Source organism: Phoenix dactylifera, unplaced genomic scaffold (assembly GCF_009389715.1).
Source record: "Phoenix dactylifera cultivar Barhee BC4 unplaced genomic scaffold, palm_55x_up_171113_PBpolish2nd_filt_p 000884F, whole genome shotgun sequence".
Taxonomy (NCBI): Eukaryota; Viridiplantae; Streptophyta; class Magnoliopsida; order Arecales; family Arecaceae; genus Phoenix; species Phoenix dactylifera.
Window position 1 is genome coordinate 120,164 of NW_024068247.1, and position 24,391 is coordinate 144,554.

Genomic DNA, 24,391 nt, shown 5'->3' on the forward strand with positions numbered 1-24,391 from the left:
TGAAAAGTTTCCATTTTTAGCATGATAAAGAAAGTAGGCATACTGCTACAATACCTACATGTTACTTGCCACCAGCTCCCTTACATATAACACTTTTTTTCTCCTAAAATTTTGAAAGTGATGCTTAGCTTGAACAGTTTGCATCTCTAATACATCAAAGAGAACGAATGATCAATCATCAAACATCTATACATCGATCCCCACCTTTTCAAAATAACTCATTAGCAATTCTTTGATGAGCATTAAATAGAAGGATGAACAAGATAACATTTCATTTATTCATGTATACAAACGTTATAAATGATGTCATACATGGCTGCAAAGGACTTCTTTAGCTTCATTTTTTTCACTTGTTTAAGAAATCACATCTGATATTATACCAGGGGGAAACACCTCTGTTCTGTCGATGATGATCCAAGCATGTTAGTGGAAGCAACTTGTGTACACAGGTTGTGAAGAAACTGACTGAGCCCATTATATATTTATATTTCTCTGATTATTGGCCAACACAAGCATATCAAGCATGTGAAAGCTTTCTTAGAGAGAGCTGACATTTCTCCTCCACCCATTTGCTGATTTGCACATCCAAGATTTGCCCATTAATAGCAGGTGATAGACATTTAATAGTTTTTGCAGCCAATTAATAGCAGGTGATGGATGTTTAAAAGTTCTTACAGCACCACAGAGTAGCATAGAATTTGATATTCTCCAGCTATCAGACTGAGACGGTTAGATCCTTCAGCTGCACCCACCCAAAGGCACATCGGTCTCTGATATTCCGTATCACAGATGTTGCCAAACTAATGGCTGGATGGATTGCTGCAAAATCTTTCTCAAAAGGCAATCTAGCCTTTTGGTCCAACTGCAGCCACCAAATAAACGTTGCTCAAAAACTAGTGGCATGATAACACTGGCTAAAAACAATACCATAACTTGTGATGAAGAGTCACCTTCTCAAGACACCGTGTTGCATCCAACATGTGACAGAAATATGAAAGCTGCCTGTATAGATCTGCCTCTGTGTACTGAACAAATAAGTTCACCAGCTTTTAGTTTTCATACCACAAGGCAAGGGCAAGGCAAGCATCAACAATATAGTTAAGTTGGTCAAAATGCAGCTGGCAAGATAAAGACCTGTCTTATGAGGTGGCCATTACAGCGCGGGTAGTTCGGACAGACTGTTCCTCTCTCGGAATCACCAAACACCCGAAGATTGAGACTGCAAGTGGTATACTTGCACATCTCATCATCACACTGGTAAATGCATCAAATTTATCAAGCATCAATATGAGGATTTAGAGGATGGCCAAGACAATAGAATGCTAATATGGCACCAAGAATATATCAAGAAACTGAGAGACAAAAGTATAAAATGGTCATACCATCATTAAGCCTTTGTAGTACAAGGAGATGAAATTGTCAGCCTGCCTTTTCACCTGCAAATAACACAGGCCTAGCAATTGACGTCAAATGCATATGAATGGATCACGAATTAGATAACAAGGGAAAAATTTTGCACCTGGTTTGCTAACATGGCAGGAGATATTCTGCTTCCATCAACATCATCCGGGCATCTTGGGCAGTGCATTCTGCGCCAGAAGTTACAATCAGGTTCTTTTTCTGTTTGTGAATCCAATGAGTTTCCACTGCTCGAAGTAGAAAGTAGGCTGGACACAGGGGGGCACTCAAAAGTACTAGAGCAGCTAGGGCATGATAGCTGCAGGGGCTCACAGCCACGATACCTGCAGGTATTTGACATTGGACAGATCAAGAAAAGTTTCATCCAACCTGCCATTACTCCAGTTCTTATGAAATAGTTCACCTTTCATCATCATCTATTACTGATAAAAGCACAGTAGAAGGATCTTGGCCAACAGAATCGGCAGTTTTGAATTGGAACTAAGCACAAAAAGCATAAAACTTCATGTCATTAGTACAGCAACATTCAAGAATACAAGGCGAAAATTTTGGGTAGAGGCACACCTTAGATGAATCAAGCCCTAAACACTCAGCTAAACGTGCTGGGCTAGTGCCCTGAATGGAAGCACACAGACGTGATACCACAGGATGAATCTGCCAGAAAACCCACGGTTAAATATCTCAAATGATGGCACTTTGAAGATGAAAGACTGCACCAATAAAATGGGCAAATGTGAAGGAGAAACCTGTTGTGACAAGTAATAATCGATGTCTATCATCCATTCGCCACTGTCCCTTTTCAGCTCCTCAGGATGCCTAGCCCTTTGAGCTATTCCTGATGATGGACCAGAACTGGTACCCTGGACAAAAATAAAAACAAAAGGAAGGCTAATTTTAGATGGATTAATGATACTAAAATGGCTACTCACTTGACCTCATTTGGTAGTTAATTATAGGGCAATTCTGACAAGAAATAGGACAGGCTTCTCTCTACTATAGATTTAGCATGATGCCGAAGCTGCAGCTAGTAATATCTAATCCACCAAGATGATAGCAGAGCATTCCATTATTCTCTAGCTACCTTATCGAGCGCCTAACCAAAGCATGGCTCACTGCATATACAGCAATTAGATATTGTGATGTAATACCTGCTGGCAGCAAATTATATAAGGAACTGTATCACCAGCAGAACAGCCTGAGTAACCATTTTGCTTCAACCTTAGAGCCACCTAAACAAAATATTAGAACCATGTAAGATAGATGTGTGAAAATCCCAATTAGAAAAATATCAATCTTATAAACAGATAACTGACCTGCACATGAGGTTGGTTTTTAGCATCTGGATAGTCTTCTGGTGGCTTTGTCAAACTCTTTGTGATAACATATTTTTCTAGTTCTATTGCACCATTCCTCATCTCCTCCTGCACCTGCATACAAAGGAAAGTACTGACAATGATGTCAAAAGGTCAAAAGATATTCTTTTCTTTTTCAATGATGTGAAAGCTTTTCGACAGAGGGTGAGCCTTGGTACAACAGTAAGGTTGCTCCATTGTGACCTGAAGGTTACAAGTTTGAAACACGGAAACAACCTCTCTGCAAAAGGCTGCCTGCATCTGGCCTTTGCAGACCATGCAATGGCGGAAGCCTCGTGCATTGGACCACCTTTTTTTCAAAGCTTTTACATGAGAAAGTAACATGCAAACATTGGATCATACCAATCATCAGTTCAGTAAATCACAGCCATGACAAATAAATTGCATAAAGTAAATTATGAAGTATGAATGCTGCAAAGATTTCTCCATGACGCATGTATTTGCTTACCTCCATAAGAGAACTATGAATCGACTCGACAACATCTTCACATGTCCTGCAATAATAGGAAGTCAGATGGAAATCAAAAGTAGACTTTTTTGAGGATTTTCCTGAATATAAACTATCTTGCTCTGAATTTCTCATCATGTCATGGACAAAATGTAAATAAATGCATACCCTCCAGATAAAATCTGGCTGAGGCAGAAATCCCCTATTTCCTTTGATAATAAACTCCAGTCACGCCGTACCATGTCAAGACCCTTGCGTTCAATGACCTGCCTCATGCATGATATAGTCAATTGGACTTAAAACTCAATAGGTTCTAAGAAGCAAAAGGAGTCAAATATTCAACTTCAACCTCATATGGTGTCCCATCCTTAAACAGCACTTTCACAGCAGCATATTTTTTCTTTTTAAGAAGCAGCATTCTCTTGTACAGACCATCGAGATCAATCTCCAGATAGCGATATTTTTTGTTGACCTAGATAAGAAACAGGTGTATTTAGTGACATCCAATATTTTGCATGTCTAATACATGAAACTTTTCATTCATTCTGTGAAATCTCCATTAGTGGCCTATCACAACTCATTTCCTATAACAAAACCATAAAGGAAAACATTGTCTTTCACTTTATCAAACACAAGCCTCACCTCTTGCATGACCTTCCCAGCAATAGCTTTTGCCTTAGCAATGTCGTCTAATCCACTATAGATCATTATAGAATCTGTATCCCCATAAATTACCTGTTCAAAATCCAAAAAGTACACCAGTAAATAGAACAAATTCTTTACTGAAGTTCTTCATACTTAAATGTGTTTATTGCCGAGTCCTTAAAGCTGCATCTTTGATAAGCAATCAGCAGATCGTGCATTGCTACACATCATGAGCATGTTTGGTGCATGTTAACGACCAAGGGACAAGCAGCTGAATTGATATGAAAGATGACGAAATTCTCTGATGGACAGTTTAAACTCTGTGTTTGTGTGTTTGTGCAAGTGAGAGAGAGAGTGGGGGAGAGTGAAGGGGTTAGGTGGATGGTCCCATCTCATGAGAAAGGGGTGTGCATATGTGACAACTATAAGAGAAAGGAAGGATCTATAGGGCTATGGTATTGATGATGCAAAAGGTTTGGTGGACAATTTTCATCAATTCACAGGAAGAAGGGTTTAGGCAGCTTTGCTCTCCTATGAGTGGGAGACAACAGCAATAACAAGGGCAAGGATGGTGAAAATCAGCATTTATTTGTGTAACATTTCAGAAGGCCAACATGACTATGGTTTTCCTTGTATGGATCAAGAATAGCATTTTCAAGGAAAATTGATTAGGGTGAAAGTTTGAAAGGGGTCGTAAGTTTAAGATACATATGATAATGTTTTACTTAACCTCACTTGTATTATTATTATGTGAATCTCCACTTAAATAAAAAAAATAAAAATCATTCTCTAAATCATCAGTTTTCAAATCCTTCAACACACTATAGGAACATGTAGAGAAACGCAATCTAGTTTCAAAGCATGCTCAAAAAATTTCAATTGGTTTCTTGGTGCTTCGTCACAAAATCGAGCCAGAAGTTTATAGTGGAATTGCTTGAATTTTACAACCAAGGATTGCAAGCAGAATGTTGGAGGAAGAGGAAAAAAGATGTACCTCCAAGTTCAAGTTGTTCTGAACTAGATCAACAGTACTTTGCAAGATTTCCCTTCCCTGCAAAATGCATGCATTGCATGAATGAATCAGCACAAAACTTATCTTCAAACTCATTAAATGTGTTCCAATGCCCAATAGTGTGAAACCTATGCAGAATAAAGCAAAATTTCTCACTTGGAGTGTTATCAGCTCAGCAAGTGGTTTCGCATAGAATCTGGAATTTGAAAAGCCCAAGCATCCATACATGCTGAAGCAAATTGGTTAAAAGGAAAGCCCATTCTTAGAATTGTAAGCAAAGCCAAAGTGCTAAAATTTGAACACTGGGAACAATTGCCAAACCTGTTGGCAGTAAGCTTCAATGCCTGCTGTTGAATATCAAGTTGCTGAACTTTGAGACCAGAAGCAGTCTTGAGCCATGACTTAACCATTCTTCTTCTCTCAACCAAATTTCTCAATAACTAAAATCAACACATATACAAACTAAATGGAATAAACCATAAAACTTGCACATAAGATTAGGTAGCACCAAATTATTTTCAAAACATTAAACATAATCTCCACAACAAGCCTAACAACAACGCAAATGTCCACAAATTATCATCATAATAAGATACACAAACTTTTTAAAAATTATTGAATTATTCTTGACTGCTAGAGACGTTAAATTATTCTAAGAATAATTTGTCAGATTGTGATTTACTTGTGAATATATCACATAATTTGCAAAATCTGCAAATAAATCATGAATTATGAATTATTATTGATAATTTATCATGAGCAGAAACACCAGTTCACATTCAAGGTCTGAGCCACTGATCTAATTGAGAAAATAAAGGAACCCCTTCGACCCATTGAACTCAAATAATACAAGAATAAAATAATAAACAATAAAAATTTTAGAAAGTAGTACAAGTCCTTTGCTTTTATTAATTTTTCATGATCCATAAGTTGTGGTACATATCATGGATGGAAAGTATAGTTTATGCTCTTTGTTTTCACTCCACCTATTGGGATTCTAGTGGGTAGAAAGTAGAGTATATGCTCCTTCCCATTCTCCAAAACCATGGCATATGTCCTCAATTTATACTAGTGAGATCCTCGTTATGATTCAGATTTCTCTTCTAGTTGAAAGAGAAGTTAGAAGTTTTCTAATATTGTATAGAGATCCACTCTCTTTATTTGAGTTGGATTTCTCTTCTAGTTAGAAGAGAATGAAAACTTCCCTCTTTTTATGCTAATGAAGTCCAGTCCAAATCGGATTGGATTTATCTTCTATTTAAAACAGGTTACAAATTACAAAAATAATTTAAAGAATTTTCAAATTGGTAGAAGCTAGATTCTGGCACTTAAATCAACTTCGCCTTTAGTTGCATTGCCAAATTCTTCCTGGATTATAAGTTATGGCTTTCCGAAGTTTCAGTACTTGGTGGAGACTTGGATGTGGCAAATTTTGCTCCCAAGGTTTTCCAGATCTATATGTAGTGGCCAAATTAGTTCGCAACAGGTTAGACAATCCTTCTACATCAGTCACTTAGGTGGACTGCAAACACAAGAATTGGAGATTTGACTGTTATTGCATTAGAAATAGTATTTTTTTCCTAAAAGGGAAAAATAAAGAGTTGGGACACCAGAACAAACTCTAACCCCCTCTATCCTCCTAAATCTATTCTCTCTCCCTCTTTCTCTTCTTCTCATCCTCCCACAAAGCCACACTTTCGCCTCTTTTCTACCAAATTCAATCCCTCATGAGGGACTCATGGGGGCTACACCATAGGACACCAAACTCTTTAGTTCCAAGTTCTCCTTTCTACCAAATTCAGGACCCCATTAAGGACTCATGAGAGCCATACCATAGAGCACCAACTCTCTAGTTCAAGTCACACGTGCACACACATACATGTATGCATGCATATCTATATATATATATATATATATATATATATATATATATATATATATATATATATATATATATATATATATATATATATAGATATGCATGCATACATGTATATATATGTATATATATGTATATGTATATATATGTATATGTATATGTATATATATATGTATATGTATGTATATGTATATGTATATGTATGTATATGTATATGTATGTATATATATGTATATGTATGTATATATATGTATATGTATATATATATGTATATATATGTATATATGTATATATGTATATATATATATATATATGTATATATGTATATATATATATATATATACATATATATACATATATATATATGTATATATATATATATAGATGTACACATGTATGTATGTATGTATGTATGTATGCATGCATGCATGTTCATGATTTTTTACCTTTAAACATTCTGAAGTCCAAGATTCTTCTGAACTTTCTCTAAATATGCGGATTTTTTCCAAATTCCAAACTTCTCAGCCTTGCCAAGTTATTTCCAAATGGCGAACTTGTGACTTATCATGCAAGTGGCTTGATTAACGAATCAGCAGGCCACCTTGAGCAACAAAATAGACCCATACTAATTTATCTTTTCTATGCATTAGTTGACTTAATTTTTGTTCAAGAACTGTGTTTTTTCAAAAAAGTAAAGAATGTGGAATGCAGTAAGTAGCTAAGAATCAAAATTCTCGAAATTTTTAGTTAGAGCCCAAGAAGCTTGATCCGTCACAGCCGGGTGATCATTTTCCATGTCAAGTCCTGGAAATCTTAGAGACAAGAGCAATAGAAAAGCCTACAAAGAATCTAATAAGCAATGACAAAGCAAAACAAACTCCTTGTAACCCTAACAACATTGGCATTGAATGATTTGGTTAGTCCATTAAGGGTCATTGGTTACAAATGGATGTTCCCACAAAACATAATGACCTAACGGTCCTAACCATAAGGCACAATATATGTGTTCTGAAGCACTGTGAGAAACTCCACGACTAACAACTTTTGTTATGAATTTAAAGGAATGCATGGTATCTTAAATTATAAAATAGAGCATGTTGATATACAAAGAAGAGTGTTCTATACATAATACCAGAGAACATATAAAAAATTAGAACATAGAAGTTTGTGGCCTCATGGAGAAAAATTATAAAATAACCAACCAGGAAGCTCAGCATTGAAACAAAAAGTATGTGCATGTCTTCTGGCTTGGCAAATCTATGGAGAACCATCAAAGTATCCTTTTTTGATAATTAATTAGTGAAGTAACTCTCGAGTATGGAAAATTGGAAATGAAGAAATGGTTAACCTTAGATGTTAAGGCAAAAGTGACCAAGTACTCACAACAAAAAGTTGTCACTACATAATGGTTATTTGGGAAGATACCTCAGGTAAAACTCCAGTAGTTTTTGAAGATGGTAGACTAGGAATTTGACCATCAGGAGATCGTTCAACTGTAGTGAAGCAAATGTTGTATTCCTGTTGAGAAATTACAAATTACATGTCAGGGACATTAACCATGGCATCAAGGCAATAGCAACCTACCAGATAAGCAGACAACTGCATAAGAAACTCCATAGAAAGTTTGCATCTAAAGCTAAAATACCTGAATAATTGAAGGATAAAGACTGTTAAAGTCCAGGAGTAATATATACTTGTCATATAAGCCCTTTTTAGGTTCCAAAACCAAGCCACCAGAGTAGGCAGGACCTTTTTTGCTTTTTCCTTGATCAATATGCAGTGCACCATTGTCCAGAGAAACATCATTCACATTTAAGTCATCAGCATCCTCACCATCTATACCAGCATTTAGTTTTCTCTTTGTAGTGCTTGATTCTTTGTTGCGTGCAGAAATCTTGTCTGGCACGATGTACTTCTTTGCATGAAAAGAATGCAACAGAAGGTACTCCACCCTCTGTGCTCTAGCACCCTGAAGATGTGGCATGTGATAAACAGTATTTTGGTTAAGCTTCAGATGATTAGTTATGATCAATAAGACATGAGAATATACCTGAAGAGTTTTGCCCCAAAGATTGCCACTGATATTAGTTAACTGCCGAGAAAGAGGAAGAACGCTCAAATGGAACATAAGTTCCAGAGATAGCCAGGCATCAGTCTCACCATATTCAACCTACTTCCAAGTAAGAAATCATCATTTAGCATAACAGAATGCTGAATCCAAAGCAGTAGGCAGATTCTAGAAATTCATGTTTTACTGGAAAAAAATGCATAACAAGAAAAATGTCATTCTGTTTGAAACCTACCAGTTCAAGAAGCGCTCCTGATGTTTGGAACATGGCAGGAATATCATGCGGAGAAATCTCCTTTCTGTCTTTTTTGAGTTGTGTTTTCGCAAGTTGGGTCAGAGAATAACTTACCTAAAATGGGAAACATATATAAGAAGGATGACAAAAATGGGCAACTTAAGCCTTACCTGATAGAAATTTTAAATCTAACAAACCTCCTTCAAAAGATCGCGTGAGCACAGATAGGTATCACATAGGAGACGACCTGCAATGCAGGACATGATTCCAGGACTAGCACCAGATCCATATAGAACATTTCCTTTGGTGAGCTTTGGCATCACAGAACGTTTAAGGCGACCAATCTTGGACCACATGCTACTTGGCACCTTACTAGCCTGCATTGAGGGCGGGAACAGGCATTCCTCTTGTAATTAACTGGTTATCCAAAGAATGAGTGAAATAAAAACTGCATGCAGAGAAAGTTCTGCTACATAAACACAGTGCAAATATGCATGAGAAGGTTTTAGAAGAAGCAAGGAGAAAAATATGATTGACTGAAGAACATGACTACAAAGAACTGAAAGTGAGTTGGGCCCTGCCCAACTCTTTTTCTCAAAAAAAAAAATTATAAAAAAAAATAAAATAATTACAGCTGGAAAAATATTGGTCCATCTTGAACATAAGTTTACTCAAAATCTAAATATGGGAATAGGGGCTTCAGAACATGTCATTTTCAGATGGAAGCACATTACTGGTTAAAATAGTGAGCTTCACATAATAGCCAAACCTGAGCTCGGTGGAGAAGCACATCAAGGTCAAAGCCTGAAATATTGTGCCCAACAAGAATATCACCGTCCAATTTGTTCAGTTCAATCATCAAACGATTTAACAAGGCTCTTTCACTGCAACAGATGCAAAAACACCAGCCTGAGTGAATGCAAACTAGCAGCATAAATGGCACCTTAAAGTAAAGCAAGAAAACAATGGGTACAAAAGATAAGCAAGAGTGAACCTGCTTTCCAGTGCCAAAACAGTTGCACCAGCTTTTGAATTTCTTTCAGAAACTTCCTTTGTGAGACCCATTGGAAATATACCTCCATCAAGTTTCCGGACAACAGTAAAATGGCTAAGTGCACCCCTTCTCTTCCATTCTGATGCCAGCATAGGACCATCAATCTAAACATGTATGTTCCAGAACACAGGTGCATGAGAGAATGAATTAAATCAACCAAGCCATTAGTCATTGGAAAATAACATCGCAACTAGATAATGGCTCTAAAAGTTACAAGCACAAGATAGAAGATATTTTTATCCATTAGCAAAGAAAGTAAGACACACATCCTGAAGCTCAATTCAGTGCCTTACAATTGAATGCTCAAAGACATTAGCAGAACCTTTTACATACTTTTGCCTTGTGACAGCAGATGACAGAGGCTGACACTATCTCATTAGTGTTATGCTTTTCATTGATAATTGTTTTCAAATTTATTGCTGCAACAATCACTGGAGGAATTTCTAGCAAAATCTTTGAAGTAGAAACAGATATGTCCTTGGGACAATCCACAGTGATCTCAAATTTACACCAGCTGACCTGTTTCACAACTAACCACAAAAGTTAGTGCATACTGATAATACACATGCATTGACATAGCAAACTAAGCAAAGGGTACGTAGTTCACAATAGGAGGAAAAAAAGAAAGGATCAAAACAAAATCTAAACGAAAGAGCAACAGGTAAATGAGAAATAGTACAAAATGGAGTTTAAGATCACACCCGCTGAGTATTTGGACAGCTCACAAATTTCGTAATTGACAACCAAGATGGTCCCTTGATTTTCCTTTTGATCAGAAACAACTCCAAAGCACTGAAAACCAAGATTTCAGTAATTTTTTTCAACAATTGATGCATGAAATAAGTATTGAACTTTTTTTCTTGAAGAAGAGATACAGATATCAACAAAGCTCAATTGTCGTGGACTAAATTTAATGCATTATTAAGATTCTAGTGCAACATTATGTCAAAAGCATCAACTTATGATAGCAAACTCCACATAAAGATTATGTAGCCCAAGTTTAGTCATGAGGCTTAAAAAGTCTAAGCCATGTTCTGCTAAGATGTCATATAGAATTTGAGATTTGCTTCATATTAGCAGATTGATATAGCCACTATTTGAGTCCCCGCTGAAGTAAACCAACTTGGATTTGTGTCAAATGACTTGAACAGTATATTTTGATAGTGTTCATAGATTATAATCCCAGAGAAAATAATATAGGCAGTTATATTGAGTTATTTATCGATCATAGTATTCCTTCTGATATGTTTTAGACTTGGTTTCTTAAGACTTGAGAATAGGAAAAACGAAATAGGTGAAGTTGTCTTGCATGAAATGGCTATTCCCTGGAAGCATCTCCATCTTGTTTGGTTGCATTTTCTTAATATCAAGTAACAATGACTGGAACAAATTTGCACTTCGTTTTCAAAGGACAGGAATAAACTTGGTAGATGGAACAATGATAAACAAGTGATAGCCACCTAGCCTATGGAATAGCTACTTGAATTAATGGGTTTGACAGGAAGAAAAATAAAATAAGTCAGCACTTCTTCTAGTTGGCAATTAGACAGGGTAGAACATATACCACCCTTTACTCCCTCGGTCATTATTTCTTGAACCAAGTTGTACTTTTGAAATAGGGGGAAAAAGAACAAAAATTTTAAGTATTGTACTTTCCACCACCATTAGCAAAAACATAGAAAGCCCAAATTACAAATATCACTTATCCATATTCAGTGTAGTAGCATGCTACCACACAAGATATGCCAAACCGGTACCGGTAGGCATACCGTTCGGCTACCGGACCAATTCAGTACTGGTTTGAACCGAATCAAACCAGTACCACTGGTTCGCTCGTGCTGTGGTCAAATCAGCCACATCGCATGCACTATGGTAAAAAAAATGAACCAGTGAGAACTGACCGGTTCGCACCAATTCCTAGCCATACCGTCCGTTCCATCCGATATGCAACTAGTACTGGCCTATGAGGCCGGAATTGTTTTTTAAGGCCGAACCGGACCGGTCAGAGACCGGACCCATTCGGTACAGGCTGAACCGACCGGTACGGACTGGTTCAGCATTCTTTGCTACCACATAAGTCTACATAATATCCTACATTGACCAAAATTTGTAAGTCTACATACCATGGAAGAAAAAGAAAAGAAAATCAGTCAGCACAAAGTAAATCATCATTGAATTATATTTTCTTCTTCCTTTTAACTTTCGAAAGAAGGCACAAATCCAACCTCATCCACTGGCTGAACTTTGTTTACTTCTTGTTTCCTTGGGCCTATAAAGAAAGAGAGCATGTGTTCCTTCCAACAACATAAATCTTTATCTTCATATCAAAATCTGACCTAATCTAGCATATTGCTTCTTCAATTTGTCATATTCAATCTTACTAGCCCCAAAGAAGGTGTGCTCTTTCTATCATATCCTATGGGATGAGGTTGTCTCAGTTTTTTCATGGAGCAGGATGCGCCGCCTTCTCATCTCATCCCAAGACATGCCGATCAGGATGTTGGGATAATGGTGGGACAGTCCTGTCCGACAGTGAGGATGGTACTTTGTCTCGATGTCTCACAGGACGTCCTGTCGAAACTTGAGTCCTTGCTTGCTAGTTTCAAACAGTTTCTTGAATAAGCTCATAACTTGCATCATTTGATTGGCAGTAGAGCTGACCACGGGCCTTCTGGCCCGCCCAGCCCGGCCCGAAATTTTTCGGGCTTGGGCATTAAAAATAGGCCCATGGGTCGGGCCTGGGCAGAAAAAGCGACCCGACCAAAAAAATTGGGTCGGGCCTGGTCGGGCCATTCTGGCCCATTTCCAGATTCCAAACAAAGAAAAAATTGGGCCTGTCGGGTCGGGCCGAGCTAGACGGGCCTAGGACCAGATTTATAAAGTCGGGTCGGGCTTGGACAAAAATTTAAGCCCGACAGTCGGACCGGGCCGGGCCTGAGCATAGCCATCGGGCCTAATTTCTGCTGTAGAGCCCGGCCCGAGCCCGGCCCGGCCCGGATTTTGATCAGCTCTAATTGGCAGCATACCCCAACACAATGCCTATTGAAAGCAAAACAATGTATTATCCTGAAATCTCCCTCCAAAAGTTTTCATGGAAAAGGGTGCATTTCATTTTTTTCCTTTTCTCATGCAGATAAATTTGCTTAAGATGCTTCCCATTGATCAAGATCAACCTTTTTCACTCACCAAAAACATTAGTGATATATAGAGAATAAAGAACAAAGAATAAAGTTCTGACCACCAAAGATAACAACTTTGGTGTGTTAATATGGTTCTCCTTCGACATTGAAAAGAAAGGCCTGTCGTACTGGTCGGTACCGTACCATACAGTATACCATACCATATCGGTACCAGACCAGTACGCAATCTCGTACCGTACCGATATTCAATATGCCTCGGCATCTCGTACCATATCGCGTACTAACATAATAATAGAATGGTACCGGTATGGGGTTTAGTACCGAGACAATGAACCTTGTTAGAAAATCTAAAAAGATTAGAAGCACAATAGATGTGAAGATGAGGATTTTTTTTTCTTGAAGTTTTAGCTTCATAGACCTTGTCTTTTATGAATCTTGAAAGTTGAAACCCTTAAATATGCTATTTTTATGGTTGAGATAGTTTCAAGACTAAAAAATTAAATTCATCTTAATCAAAATAAAATAGGAATGACTGCCAACTTTGACCAACATGTGAAGTCAGTCTTTACTCAGTTTGAGGCGTGATCGTTATGATTCCATTAAATCACATGATGTGGTGGATAGCAATATTTTCAAAAAATTGAACCAGAGCAGCTGGTTGAGCTAATTGAACCATCCCAAGTCTGTGAATTCAAACCCTAAACTATTCCTCTATAAATAAAAATATAAAAAAAAACAGATTCCTATATAGAAATTATCTAAACTGCAGGTTAAACTAGTAACTGAGACATTTTTTATGTACAGAAATTTCAGGACTTACAATTTGATGGTGTGTTAGAGTGATCCTACATTCAAGATTGAGACCAGAATCTGCCAAACCGGTCGGTTCAGGCTGTACCGAACTAGTGCCGACAGCTACCGGTATGGTTCAGCTGTAAAAACTAGTACCGAACCGAAACCGGTGCGACCGGCACCGGTAGAAGCGGGGAAGAAGAGGAGGAAAAAGAGGAAGAAAGAAGAGAAGAAGAAGCGGGGAGGAAGAGGAGGAAGAAGAGGAAGAAAGAAGAGAAGAAGAAGCGGGGAAGAAGAGAAGGCAAGTACCGGAAAAAGGGGGACATCTCTTCCTTGCTCGCGGGCGGGACCTCTCTTCCTTCCTTGCTCGTGGGAGAACGGGGGGAACCGAGAAAGAGAGGAGAAGAGAGGAGAGAGGGGAAGAAGGAGGGTTCGGGAAGAAGAAGAAAGGGAGGAAAAAAATAAAGAAAGGGAAAAAAAACCCGCGCACGGGGCCAAGTGGGGAACCGAGCACGAGTGGGGAACCGTGAGCCCGCTCGCGCCCGCACACGGTTCCCCGCTCTGCCTCGATTCCCCGCGTGGGCTTTAAATGCCGCACAGAGTGGCATTTACTCTGTGGTAACGCGCGGGCGCGCGTCGGACGCATGTTTTTTTTTTCCTATTTCGACCGGTTCGGTACCGGTTCCGACCGATAGCGTACCGGAATCGATCTTCAACGGTACACTGGTACTATTGGTACCGCAGACCTTGATTGAGACACTGATTTCTTCTTCCTACCCGCTCCATAGCCTTGACCACCAGTCTTGACAGCTCAACATCATGCTCAAGATTGTGTTAAAGGTTATTCCATGTTATTACTTACAATAGGTCAGACCTTTGTTTAGTTATTTGGGTGAACAGCTAAGTGGTTTATCTGCTAGCACAAAGAGAGTGGAATTATTTTAGGCATTTAGTTATATAATTTATAGTTCTAATATAATCTTAAATTATAAAAAATAATCAATTAGCATGTACATTATATAACGATGATGTCACACTTCACCTCTCAGTGACCTGACGGTTGAGGTGCTGACACATAACTAGGTCACTTTTCCAGTTCCATCAGTACAACCCACACATTCAGTTGTTGCAACCCAAGAGGAAGCAGGCAATCCATGATGAATTTAGTTCACTATTTGGCCGCAAGAATTTAGCATTTTTTTGGTTAATATTATGGATCATTCAAGTAAGAGAGGAAATCTTTGTAATCTGCTAACAGCATAGTGCAGGCCAGCAGGAATACCTCAATTCTTCAGATTATCTATCAATTTGTTATTTTCACCCTTTTCTTTGTTAACCTCTTGGATCATAGGGTTGCACCAACCAATTTCAACATGGCTGGCTCAAACATTATTTGTAAGGTGCTTTCATAGCTTATTTTAAGCCAGTGCTAGTAAAGTGGCATGGTACCCCTGCTGCGCAATGATCAAGGTTAAAACCCTAGCTGATAAAGGACAATCACAGCAACCGGGGAAGTATTTATGACCAGAGGAATGTAGAAAGAAATGTTGCAAACATGGTTATATTCTATCAGAAACTAGGGTTTAAAAATGCCATCAAAAACAGTAAGCTCCATCTATATGAAATCACCTTCTTAAATAAAATTTTATGCAACAAAACATAAGATGACAAATTTGTATAAACAATCTGCAACATTCTACATTAAGGCATGCACAGGACAGAGGTCTTAGTTGTTCTATATATGAAATAGACTTACTATGCCTTAAAAATAAGATTTTTAACTTTTGAAGTTTGTTTAATGCACATCTACTTTTACAATTTTCCTTACATTAGTTATACTAAAATCTTGCAAAGAAACACAAAGTTGACTGATCAAACCTGCTGTGTGTTCCCAGTAATGCAAGGAAATGTTTTCCTTTAAGATCTGCAGGAAGTGGTGGATCCTGAAACCAATTGTTTGAAAGTGAGTTCTTAGATTTCAAGTACCGAAACATAAATAACAAGAACTTTCTTAAAGCAAACAAACAAAAATGGTTGTATAATGAGGTAAGATCTTATTAATCCTTATGAGGAGGTAAGCTTTGTCTTCAGCCAAGTTCAATCTCTGTACATCCACATTTAACATTGCATTTGTCATTGTATCAACATCTTCAACAAGGATTACAAAGCAAGTAGGACAAATGTATGCATCCAAAGATTAGCCTCCAGACTCACCATTTTATTAAGGGAAAAATTATTAAAATGAAAGAAATAAAAGAAACGGGAGAATATAAGGGAGAGATAAAATGAGATCTACATAAGAAGATCAAAAATAAAAATCAATTCTAAACAACTATTTATGAGGGTGGCTTTACCTCCTAACAAGTACAATTGGTGACTTTAACTCCAAATATCATAAAGAAAATTATGAAGCATTATTAATCAAGTTAATATCAATCTTGGTATTAAACTTAAGAGCCAAAAAAAATAATATTCTTGTCTCTGTTCCTTCTATATTACTCTCACACCCTAACAATACAATTGAAACAAATCATTTTTGTGCATCTAGCCCTTAAAGAAGTACAGTTCCTAAGAAGACCTGAATAAGAGGGATGAAGTAAATGCTCACATCCTTTACAAATTTTATGGCAGTAACTAATTGCATAAATAGTAGGTTGAAATATCTCACAGATCTCATTAAACTGTATAGAAACAGAGTCCATCTAAACCATCATTTATTCTACTTGAGAAAATTACAAGGCAAATATTGATATAACCTTGAAAAACCTAACAGAACATGATTCTTGCTTCGTTGCTTACATGTAAGTTGTTATTGACTCATAGACCCAATCCAAGATTTATGCTGCATCAGTTGGATTTAAGCACCGACATACATGAAAGTTTTCATGCAAAAGAACATAGGGAAAAGCATCGACCAGGTCATAGGCTCTACAAGCAGATAGAATGAAATAATTTCCAGCATCAGATGAAAAATTGGCAAGTCAAATAAATGAGTAATATTGAATGCAAGCAGTTACATGATTTTCTATAAGTTTTGGTCTTTGATCATTCAAAACACACAATATAAAGAGCCCAGAAGCACACTATGATCATGTCTAAAGCAAGATTGTTCTAGAACATGGACACAGCAAACACTTTCCCTGGAGGTATATGCATACATCTGAAGTTATATATAAGCGATTTTGAGTGCAATAACAAAGTAAGCACTAAGTACTACCTTAAATGGATAGTTGACCTTGAGGACGTACTGCTCTCCAATAGGTATATCAGACCGCTCAAACGCATAGCTTCTCTGTAACGTGTCCATGTATAATAAAAAAAAAGGAAATAAAGAATAAGTTAGAGGACAAATGTGCATAAACATGATAAAGTCACTATGATCAATTAATACACATGATTGGTTACAAACCTTGACCGGTGTCATGCTAAAAGTTGATATGTTGAGATCCAATAATCTTTTTGCTATTTCACTCTTTAAATCTGATGCCATTCCCTACAAAGTTTATGAATTTGCAAAAATAAATCAATTTATGCACCTCATTGCGGAGGAAAAAAGGCAATGCAGTCATATTGTACCATAATGCACTAAAGCATTGGGAGTTGAAAATTTACTTGTAGAGTTGTTCTAAAAGCTGTTGCTGAATCTCGGGAATCCTTGGTGTTTCTTTCAATCTCCGCTATAGCATTGCCTTCAAACACAGAACTGTTCGGAATAGCATAAACACATCTTTGCATATTCTTTACAACCACGCAGCAGCTGTGATATGCATTGCCTGCTTTGACCTTACCACAAGGGAATTGCTTTCACAATCAAATTGTCACATCCAAAATTGCAAATGTAATGATGAATAAAAAAAAATTGAATCATGCAAACTTCATTGAACAAGAAGACTCTTGATACGCTGTGAAAATTGTGAGCTCTCATAAATGGAAGCAGTTTGCCTTACCATCGGTGGCAAGTTCGACCATCCTCAGATGGTGATGATTGGGAATGCATCATGGGTGCACCCTGCCATCCCCATCCATTTCAAGGTTGCACTCACCATCGGTGATGAGATAAACCCATTCCCTGATAAATCATCCTTCTCATCATGAAGTGGAAATATTTGCAGCATTGACTAAGGTCTTAAAAACATAAATTCTATCCAAATCTAAACCAAATTATGTCCTTGATTTGATTGAATTGTGTGTCATGTGCTGTGTTAATGCACTTGCTACCTTTATCAATGTTCTTCAGCCAATGTCATTTTCCATTTTCCCCGGGATTTGAACCCTGTACGTCTTCCAAAGACAAAACCTTAAGGGTGATGATGCCAACCAATTGAGCTAACAGTTGCTGGCATCAAATATCATTTAGTTGTTCAAAAAATTATCCTTTATTGTGAGTATTTTTTTTAGTTTTTCTAAGACATTCATCTCAGGTCCTGTTTTTAGAGTTGCACGACTTCTTTAAAGCACAAAATTTTATCAATGCAAGATCCAACCATCAACCCAATGCCATGAGCTATAACTATCAGGCATATGCATATAACAATGGCAGGATAACATTCAAGCAGAACTGTGAAGCAAATAAATGGCCAAGGTCTCTACAATTCAAGAGCCCATTCAAGGTGCAGACTTCTTTGGAAGTCGCTCTATATAGTCATCAACAATTACTTTAGGAGTCAAAGGAAAAGGAATTTTTTATTTATTATTTAAGAAGACAGTGGTCATCAAATGTTAGAAGTATTTCCTTGAGTTTCTCATCCTCTACTTTAACCTTATTCTTCTCTACATTTCCAGTAGAAAGACACATCATATATAATTCATTTAGAATTGTTAATCTATAATTGTCGGACGCATCAAAAAGAAGTGGATAACAAATTGGCATGCAAAGTTTCTGCATAGAAAATCCCTCAAAAAATGTATAACAAATAAGTTCACAATCATAAGCACTTCAATCATGGTCGTAAACAGAAAAATAATTCATGAAGATAATATACCTTTCCAAATAGATATAGCGTACCCAAATTAGCACCAAATGGCTCCTCGTAAGCATCAATTATATAGAAGGGGAGTGACCCATCAGAATCCAACATAAACTCAGATTTCTCATCAACATTTCGATTTGATTCAATTGCCCCTCCTTCACTTCCACCATTCCCATCTTCTCCGCAAACCGCCTTCCAGCCAGCTGTAGCATTCGTCACAGTACTATCCCCTTCCACCTTAATCTTTGCGTTAAGAGCAAACCCCTTCTCGCTGTTCTTCACCTCAGTTTTCAGCTCCCTATTTGCGTCAGATTTCACCACATCTAGGCCCCCATTACTCACCGAATCAACCCTAGAATCTAAAACCACCTTCTCTTTCACTTCCACAGCGACATCCTCTTCGTGTCCCAAATTACCATTTTCTTGAACACAAATCTCTGATTCTGGATGAGAGACTGCCAGATCCGCTGATTCAGGCAATCCAACTTCAACAGCACGATCATCCAGGGTAGATTGTGTCTCGTTCTTGATCTGAATCACCGGCAGCGGGGTGGCAGAACCCCGAGATCCATGAATGCTTCCTGTTACCGATGCTCGCCGTCTTCTCGCCTCCCGATCGGTCTCATCGGGCGCGAATTCGGCGATCACGTCATCGACAATGCTATCAGAAGACAAAGATGACCCCTTTCCCCTATCAATCTTTTTGAAAACCGAGGACGTGAACATCGAGGAGAGCCTCTGCTTGCCCATCAGCGCGGCGGCGGCCGAGAGAGAGGAAGGCGGGGGCTTTTTGGGGGCGGGGTCCTTCTTGGCCGCCGCCTTCCTCTTCTTGGGCCGCTCCTCGTCGCCGTCGGTTAGGTCCTCGTCGGAGGACTCGGGGAAGCTGGGGAGGGACCAGTCCTCCTCCTGGCCTTCGTCGGTGTAGCCGAGGCCATCATCGTCGACGATGAAGCCACGGGAGGCCTCCCTGCGGCGGGCGACGAGGGCGGCGTAGTCCTCCTCAGCGACGGTGTCGTAGATGGGGGCCTCCATCTTGATCTGGAGCCCGCCGCCAGCCTCGGAGCGGCGGCCGCCGGAGCTGCGGAGGGCCTTGAGGCGCTCCAGGGCGGCGGATCGGGCGACGGCGTCCCCCCCCTTGGCTCGAGTCCGGCGGCCGGAGACGTTGGGCTCCGCCATTCTCTCTCCTTCGCTCTCGCTCTCTGGCCTGATCGTCGGCTCCCTCGCGCACAGAAAAGCCCGCTGCGTGGTTTGCTTTGCGCGGGAAAAAGTTCGAGGATTGGCGCCAAAAAGGACAGGCTCGAGAGCTACTAGGGTTTCTGCTTTCCGCTTTGTTTTGCGAGAAATGTGACGCAACAAGGCGCGGCTAACCAAACACAAATCAACCCGATTTGATCTGATCTTAAGCAATCGAGTTCGAGTTGGGTTTGAGTTGAGGAGCTTTGAGTTAAAGATCGCGTTGGGTTGAGTTATGGGCCAATATCTCGAGGTCTTAGATGGGCCCCAATCAGCCTTCAACCCAAGCCCACTTGCCCAACTTCCACCCTTGACATGAGATGAAAGAGTTGGATCCAACGTTCACCGTTGAATGGAAGGTAACTCTAACACGAAATTATTATCCTTGGGTTGGTAGAGTCATCTTGACCCACCAATACATCAAGTCAAGTTCAAGTCAATGGTCCTTCTCCCGTTCAAGCATAGAGTGCATTACTATGATTAAGAATAATTTTTAATGTGCATATATATATATATATATATTGTAATAAAAGTGATTTACCCTGTTGGATGTTGATCCTAGCAATTCATGTTTTAGGGGAGGAAAGTAGAGATAAAAGAATGATTGGATTTTAAATAGTCCAGTCTAGAGCAATCGAAAACAAAAATGAATTATTAAAAAAAAATCAAAGTTAGGGTTGAAGGTTAAAAAGTATTAAAAAAAATAATTTATTGTAGAGGTTAGCTTGAGCCAGGTTGGAATGATACCCTTAGTTGGCTCGAGGAGCCTTCCACCTCTTAATTTTTTTTATTATTATTCTCTTCAAAATCAGCCATCTCTAATATATTAAATATGGTCCTAGATTTTATGACCCATAAAAATTCACTACTATCTATAATTATAGATTTTTTTCAATAATTATAGTTGCAAAAGTTTTGGATTCGAAAATTATTTTTTAGATAAATCATTCCAATAAATAATATATATAGACAGATGCATATACATCTCTCTCTCTATATATATATACACTCTGAGAGAGAAAGTAAACGTGATAAAATATATAGTTTAAAAATATGTTAAAATATTTTTTTAAAAAAATACGTGAATTTATTTATTGTTATTTTGAGATTTTTCGGTTTTTTGGGGTCATGTGTTTCCGGGTCCCACCGCACACCGCACACCGTGTTGTCTCCACGAGAAACTTGGTTGGTTGTGAAGCTCCGATCGGGTTTCGCCAATCCTTTGGGTTCATGCAATTGGAGATCCATGCCGCTGCTCCGCCGATTCGAGGGACGGTCAGCCATGCGAGCCGAATGGTGGTACGAGCTTCACATGGAACTCGGTGCTCCAAGTGGGGTTCACAGCGCCACCTACCTAGCCGAGCTAGTGATCTATTTCACATGATCCAATCCCGGACCGGAAGAATTCCGTCTTATATCCCGTGATCCGTGAAAGAGACCTTGAGAGAGGATTCCATTAAATTAATAGCAAAGGAGACCGCAATGGAGATCGGCGTTGTATGTTTTAACACATCTCCCACTATTAAAGGCTGGCGGCTTCTTTAGCCTTTATAGAACAACACAGTAATGCCACCATAGCTGCAAGTCCACTAACCCACTTCTGACCATAGTTAATTAGGAGGAACAGGTGGACGAGACGCCGACATTTGGACTTCAGAGTAATAAAGAATGTATTGATGTAAGTTTAAAAAGAATCTATATAATTAAAAGTAAAAGAGCAATGATACACTACTAACAATCTAGATGAAAATAAGCATGAAGTCGGTGGTCCGGTGCTCTCTAGATGCACCGGGTCGCCATTGGAGCGACCTGCACAGTTTACTAGATATAGTTGGCGAAGAACGTTCGGACTTTTGGCGAGAGCAGTCCATCCCCGAAGTTCGTCATAGAGCGCGCTCGGGTACAGGCAGGCTTAGCGCATGGGGCTTTGATAGCTCGGGACACCTGGGGCCCCACTCTGCTCAGATAACGCCTCACACAGTGTTTTCCACCTGGGAGCTTCCATCTTCGAGCTTTCTAGAGATCAACTTTGATGATTCTATGCTGGATGGCGGCAGAAGGAGAGGTGCCAGGTTTGTCATTAGAGGCCCGAACTCTAGGGTAATGGCTGGTGGTGGCTGCCAGATCTTCGATACCTCAGTTCTTGGAGCAGAACTGCGGGCGGCTTAGGCCAGCTTAAGCCATGTGTGGTGAGTGCTACAGGCCAGCTCGATTATATTGGAAAGTGACTTGGCCACCATGATCAGCTGGTTCTAAGGTGGCCCAAGTGGTGGTGGAGGGGGGACACCCCCTTTTTCAAGATATTTTGGGCGATGGTGAGTGATAGGGTGGCCTTTCAAGCTAAGCATGTGTTCATATAGGCTTAGGAGACCGCAGACTCGGCTGCTTTTCATGTAGCCTACCACTTCGGGGGCACCTTATGGGCTAAGAGGCAGAGTTGCCTAGAGTGCTCTGAAACTTGTTATTTTTTGATTTTATTGAGTGTATCCATACTCGTAATGTTAAAATGCTCGTTTTAGCAAAAAAATAAAATAAAAATAAAAATAAGCATGAAGTGGGGCAAGAATTTAGAACATGTATCAACAACACCGGTCCCAATAAGAAATGAGATTACTAAGTTATAACTAGTAAATGTTTCTTTAAATAAGTGGTTATTTGTGTTGTGGTTCAAATTTGGCCTGAGGGTAACCATGCCGAAGGGGTCGAGGGAACCGCCAGTGGTTGGAGGAAGAAGATGGGGGCAACCTCCTGCGCGGCGGCGGCGGCGGACCTGCACAAAGTCTCACCGGTGTTTCCGGTGAGGGCCCTTCGATGATCAAGTTAGAGTGGAGTAAATTTGGTCCAGCCAAAAAGTCCTTTAGAAGTTACATGATCAGGCTATTTATAATCATGGTGGAGAGGCCCATGTAGCAGAAGCATTGTCCGCCCTCATTATGAGAGAGGGTGGCTCTGAATCGAATGATGCGTAGCTAAGGCTGGCCGGTGGCATGTGGTGTTGTCCGTTTTTGAGAACGGTAAGATGCTGACAGTCGTAGCAGGGTATGGCCAGAGTAGTCCGAGCTCGAGGGTATGGCCTGAGAGTAGTCGTAGCTCGACTTCTCGGGTTCCGAGGTGTGCTCGGTGGAGCGCTCCGAGCTCGAGGGTCAGGACATACTACTGAAGTGGGTGCCTCGAGCTCGATCAGGGCGGATCGGCGAATATTGGAAGTTGATGAAGCTTTTGGCGGAGTCCGGGGCCGGGATGATTCTGAACCAGACTGAGGATTCAACTGATCGGCGTTGGTGTTTATTGGGCCAAAATTGGGCGGCCTTTTGTCGTGGGCTGGACGATCCATTTCGCTCTCCATCAATTTGTTATTAGGATATGAAATTTATGGTTAATCAAATAAGAGTATTGGCTAATTTTATTGCTTATACGAGGATCCATACAAGGCATATATTTAGTGCCACATCGGCTATGCACTAGATAGATCTTAAATACTCATATGTGGTTAAAGAATCCAAATAATATTTTTAGTCTATTTTTTTAGATAAGGTTTTGCTTATTACAAATGGTATTAGAGTGTACTCAACTCATAACCTATATCGACTAGAGTACACTACAATAGAGACTAATTGAGCTGCTCACAGGCAAATCGTGGTACTTATGATTATATTTGAATGGATTTGGACTCGTAGCCTGACGAGGACGGACTAAACGTATATCTGTATTGATCCTCACATACTCCATTTGTTTAAGCATGGGTGTCTTCACCAAACTAAGGTCCAAATTCAATCAAATCTGATCATAAGCATTATGATCCATCCGTGGCCAGCTCCAATAAGCTTGTGCTATAGTATTCTCTAGTTTACATGTCTTACGAGCCGAATCCACTTCGATACCATTTGTAATAATTCAAACCTCATCTCAAAAGATGTTACCTAGATTTCAAAGTTCTGTATGAATATCAAAAATTTATTTAATTCATAATCGAGTTAAGACCAATTCATATGGCTTCACACAGTTAGTATATTGTTACCGAGCTTCCAGCTCTAGCCCATTTCTTTGATCTTTGCATGTATCAGCCCAAATGAACTCATGCACTCATGCGAGATGTCTCAGCTTCATTGGAATGGCCATCCAC

General features: G+C 39.3%; 1 protein-coding gene across 2 annotated transcripts; it reads right to left on the reverse strand.

The window, feature by feature from the left end:
- Nucleotides 1–247: 247 nt before the first annotated feature.
- Nucleotides 248–20,274, reverse strand: LOC103704377 (DNA polymerase alpha catalytic subunit). Of its 2 annotated transcripts, XM_008787637.4 has the most exons (32): nucleotides 19,048–20,274; nucleotides 17,678–17,848; nucleotides 17,475–17,558; nucleotides 17,283–17,357; nucleotides 15,944–16,008; nucleotides 10,835–10,925; nucleotides 10,467–10,652; nucleotides 10,074–10,237; nucleotides 9,849–9,963; nucleotides 9,277–9,456; nucleotides 9,080–9,193; nucleotides 8,827–8,946; nucleotides 8,422–8,745; nucleotides 8,202–8,294; nucleotides 5,219–5,337; nucleotides 5,054–5,126; nucleotides 4,880–4,936; nucleotides 3,883–3,975; nucleotides 3,590–3,712; nucleotides 3,409–3,506; nucleotides 3,241–3,286; nucleotides 2,733–2,846; nucleotides 2,568–2,648; nucleotides 2,166–2,279; nucleotides 1,984–2,073; nucleotides 1,823–1,899; nucleotides 1,520–1,742; nucleotides 1,383–1,436; nucleotides 1,135–1,254; nucleotides 951–1,025; nucleotides 676–862; nucleotides 248–572 (listed from the first exon to the last, which is right to left on the reverse strand). In XM_008787637.4, the coding sequence occupies exons 1-31, from the start codon at nucleotides 20,209–20,211 to the stop codon at nucleotides 716–718; spliced, it is 4,650 nt and encodes a 1,549-aa protein (XP_008785859.2). In that variant the 5' UTR covers nucleotides 20,212–20,274; the 3' UTR covers nucleotides 248–572; nucleotides 676–715. The 2 variants fall into 2 exon arrangements, with proteins under 2 accessions (XP_008785859.2, XP_008785858.2); XM_008787636.3 differs by having other exon boundaries at nucleotides 248–862.
- Nucleotides 20,275–24,391: the final 4,117 nt, after the last annotated feature.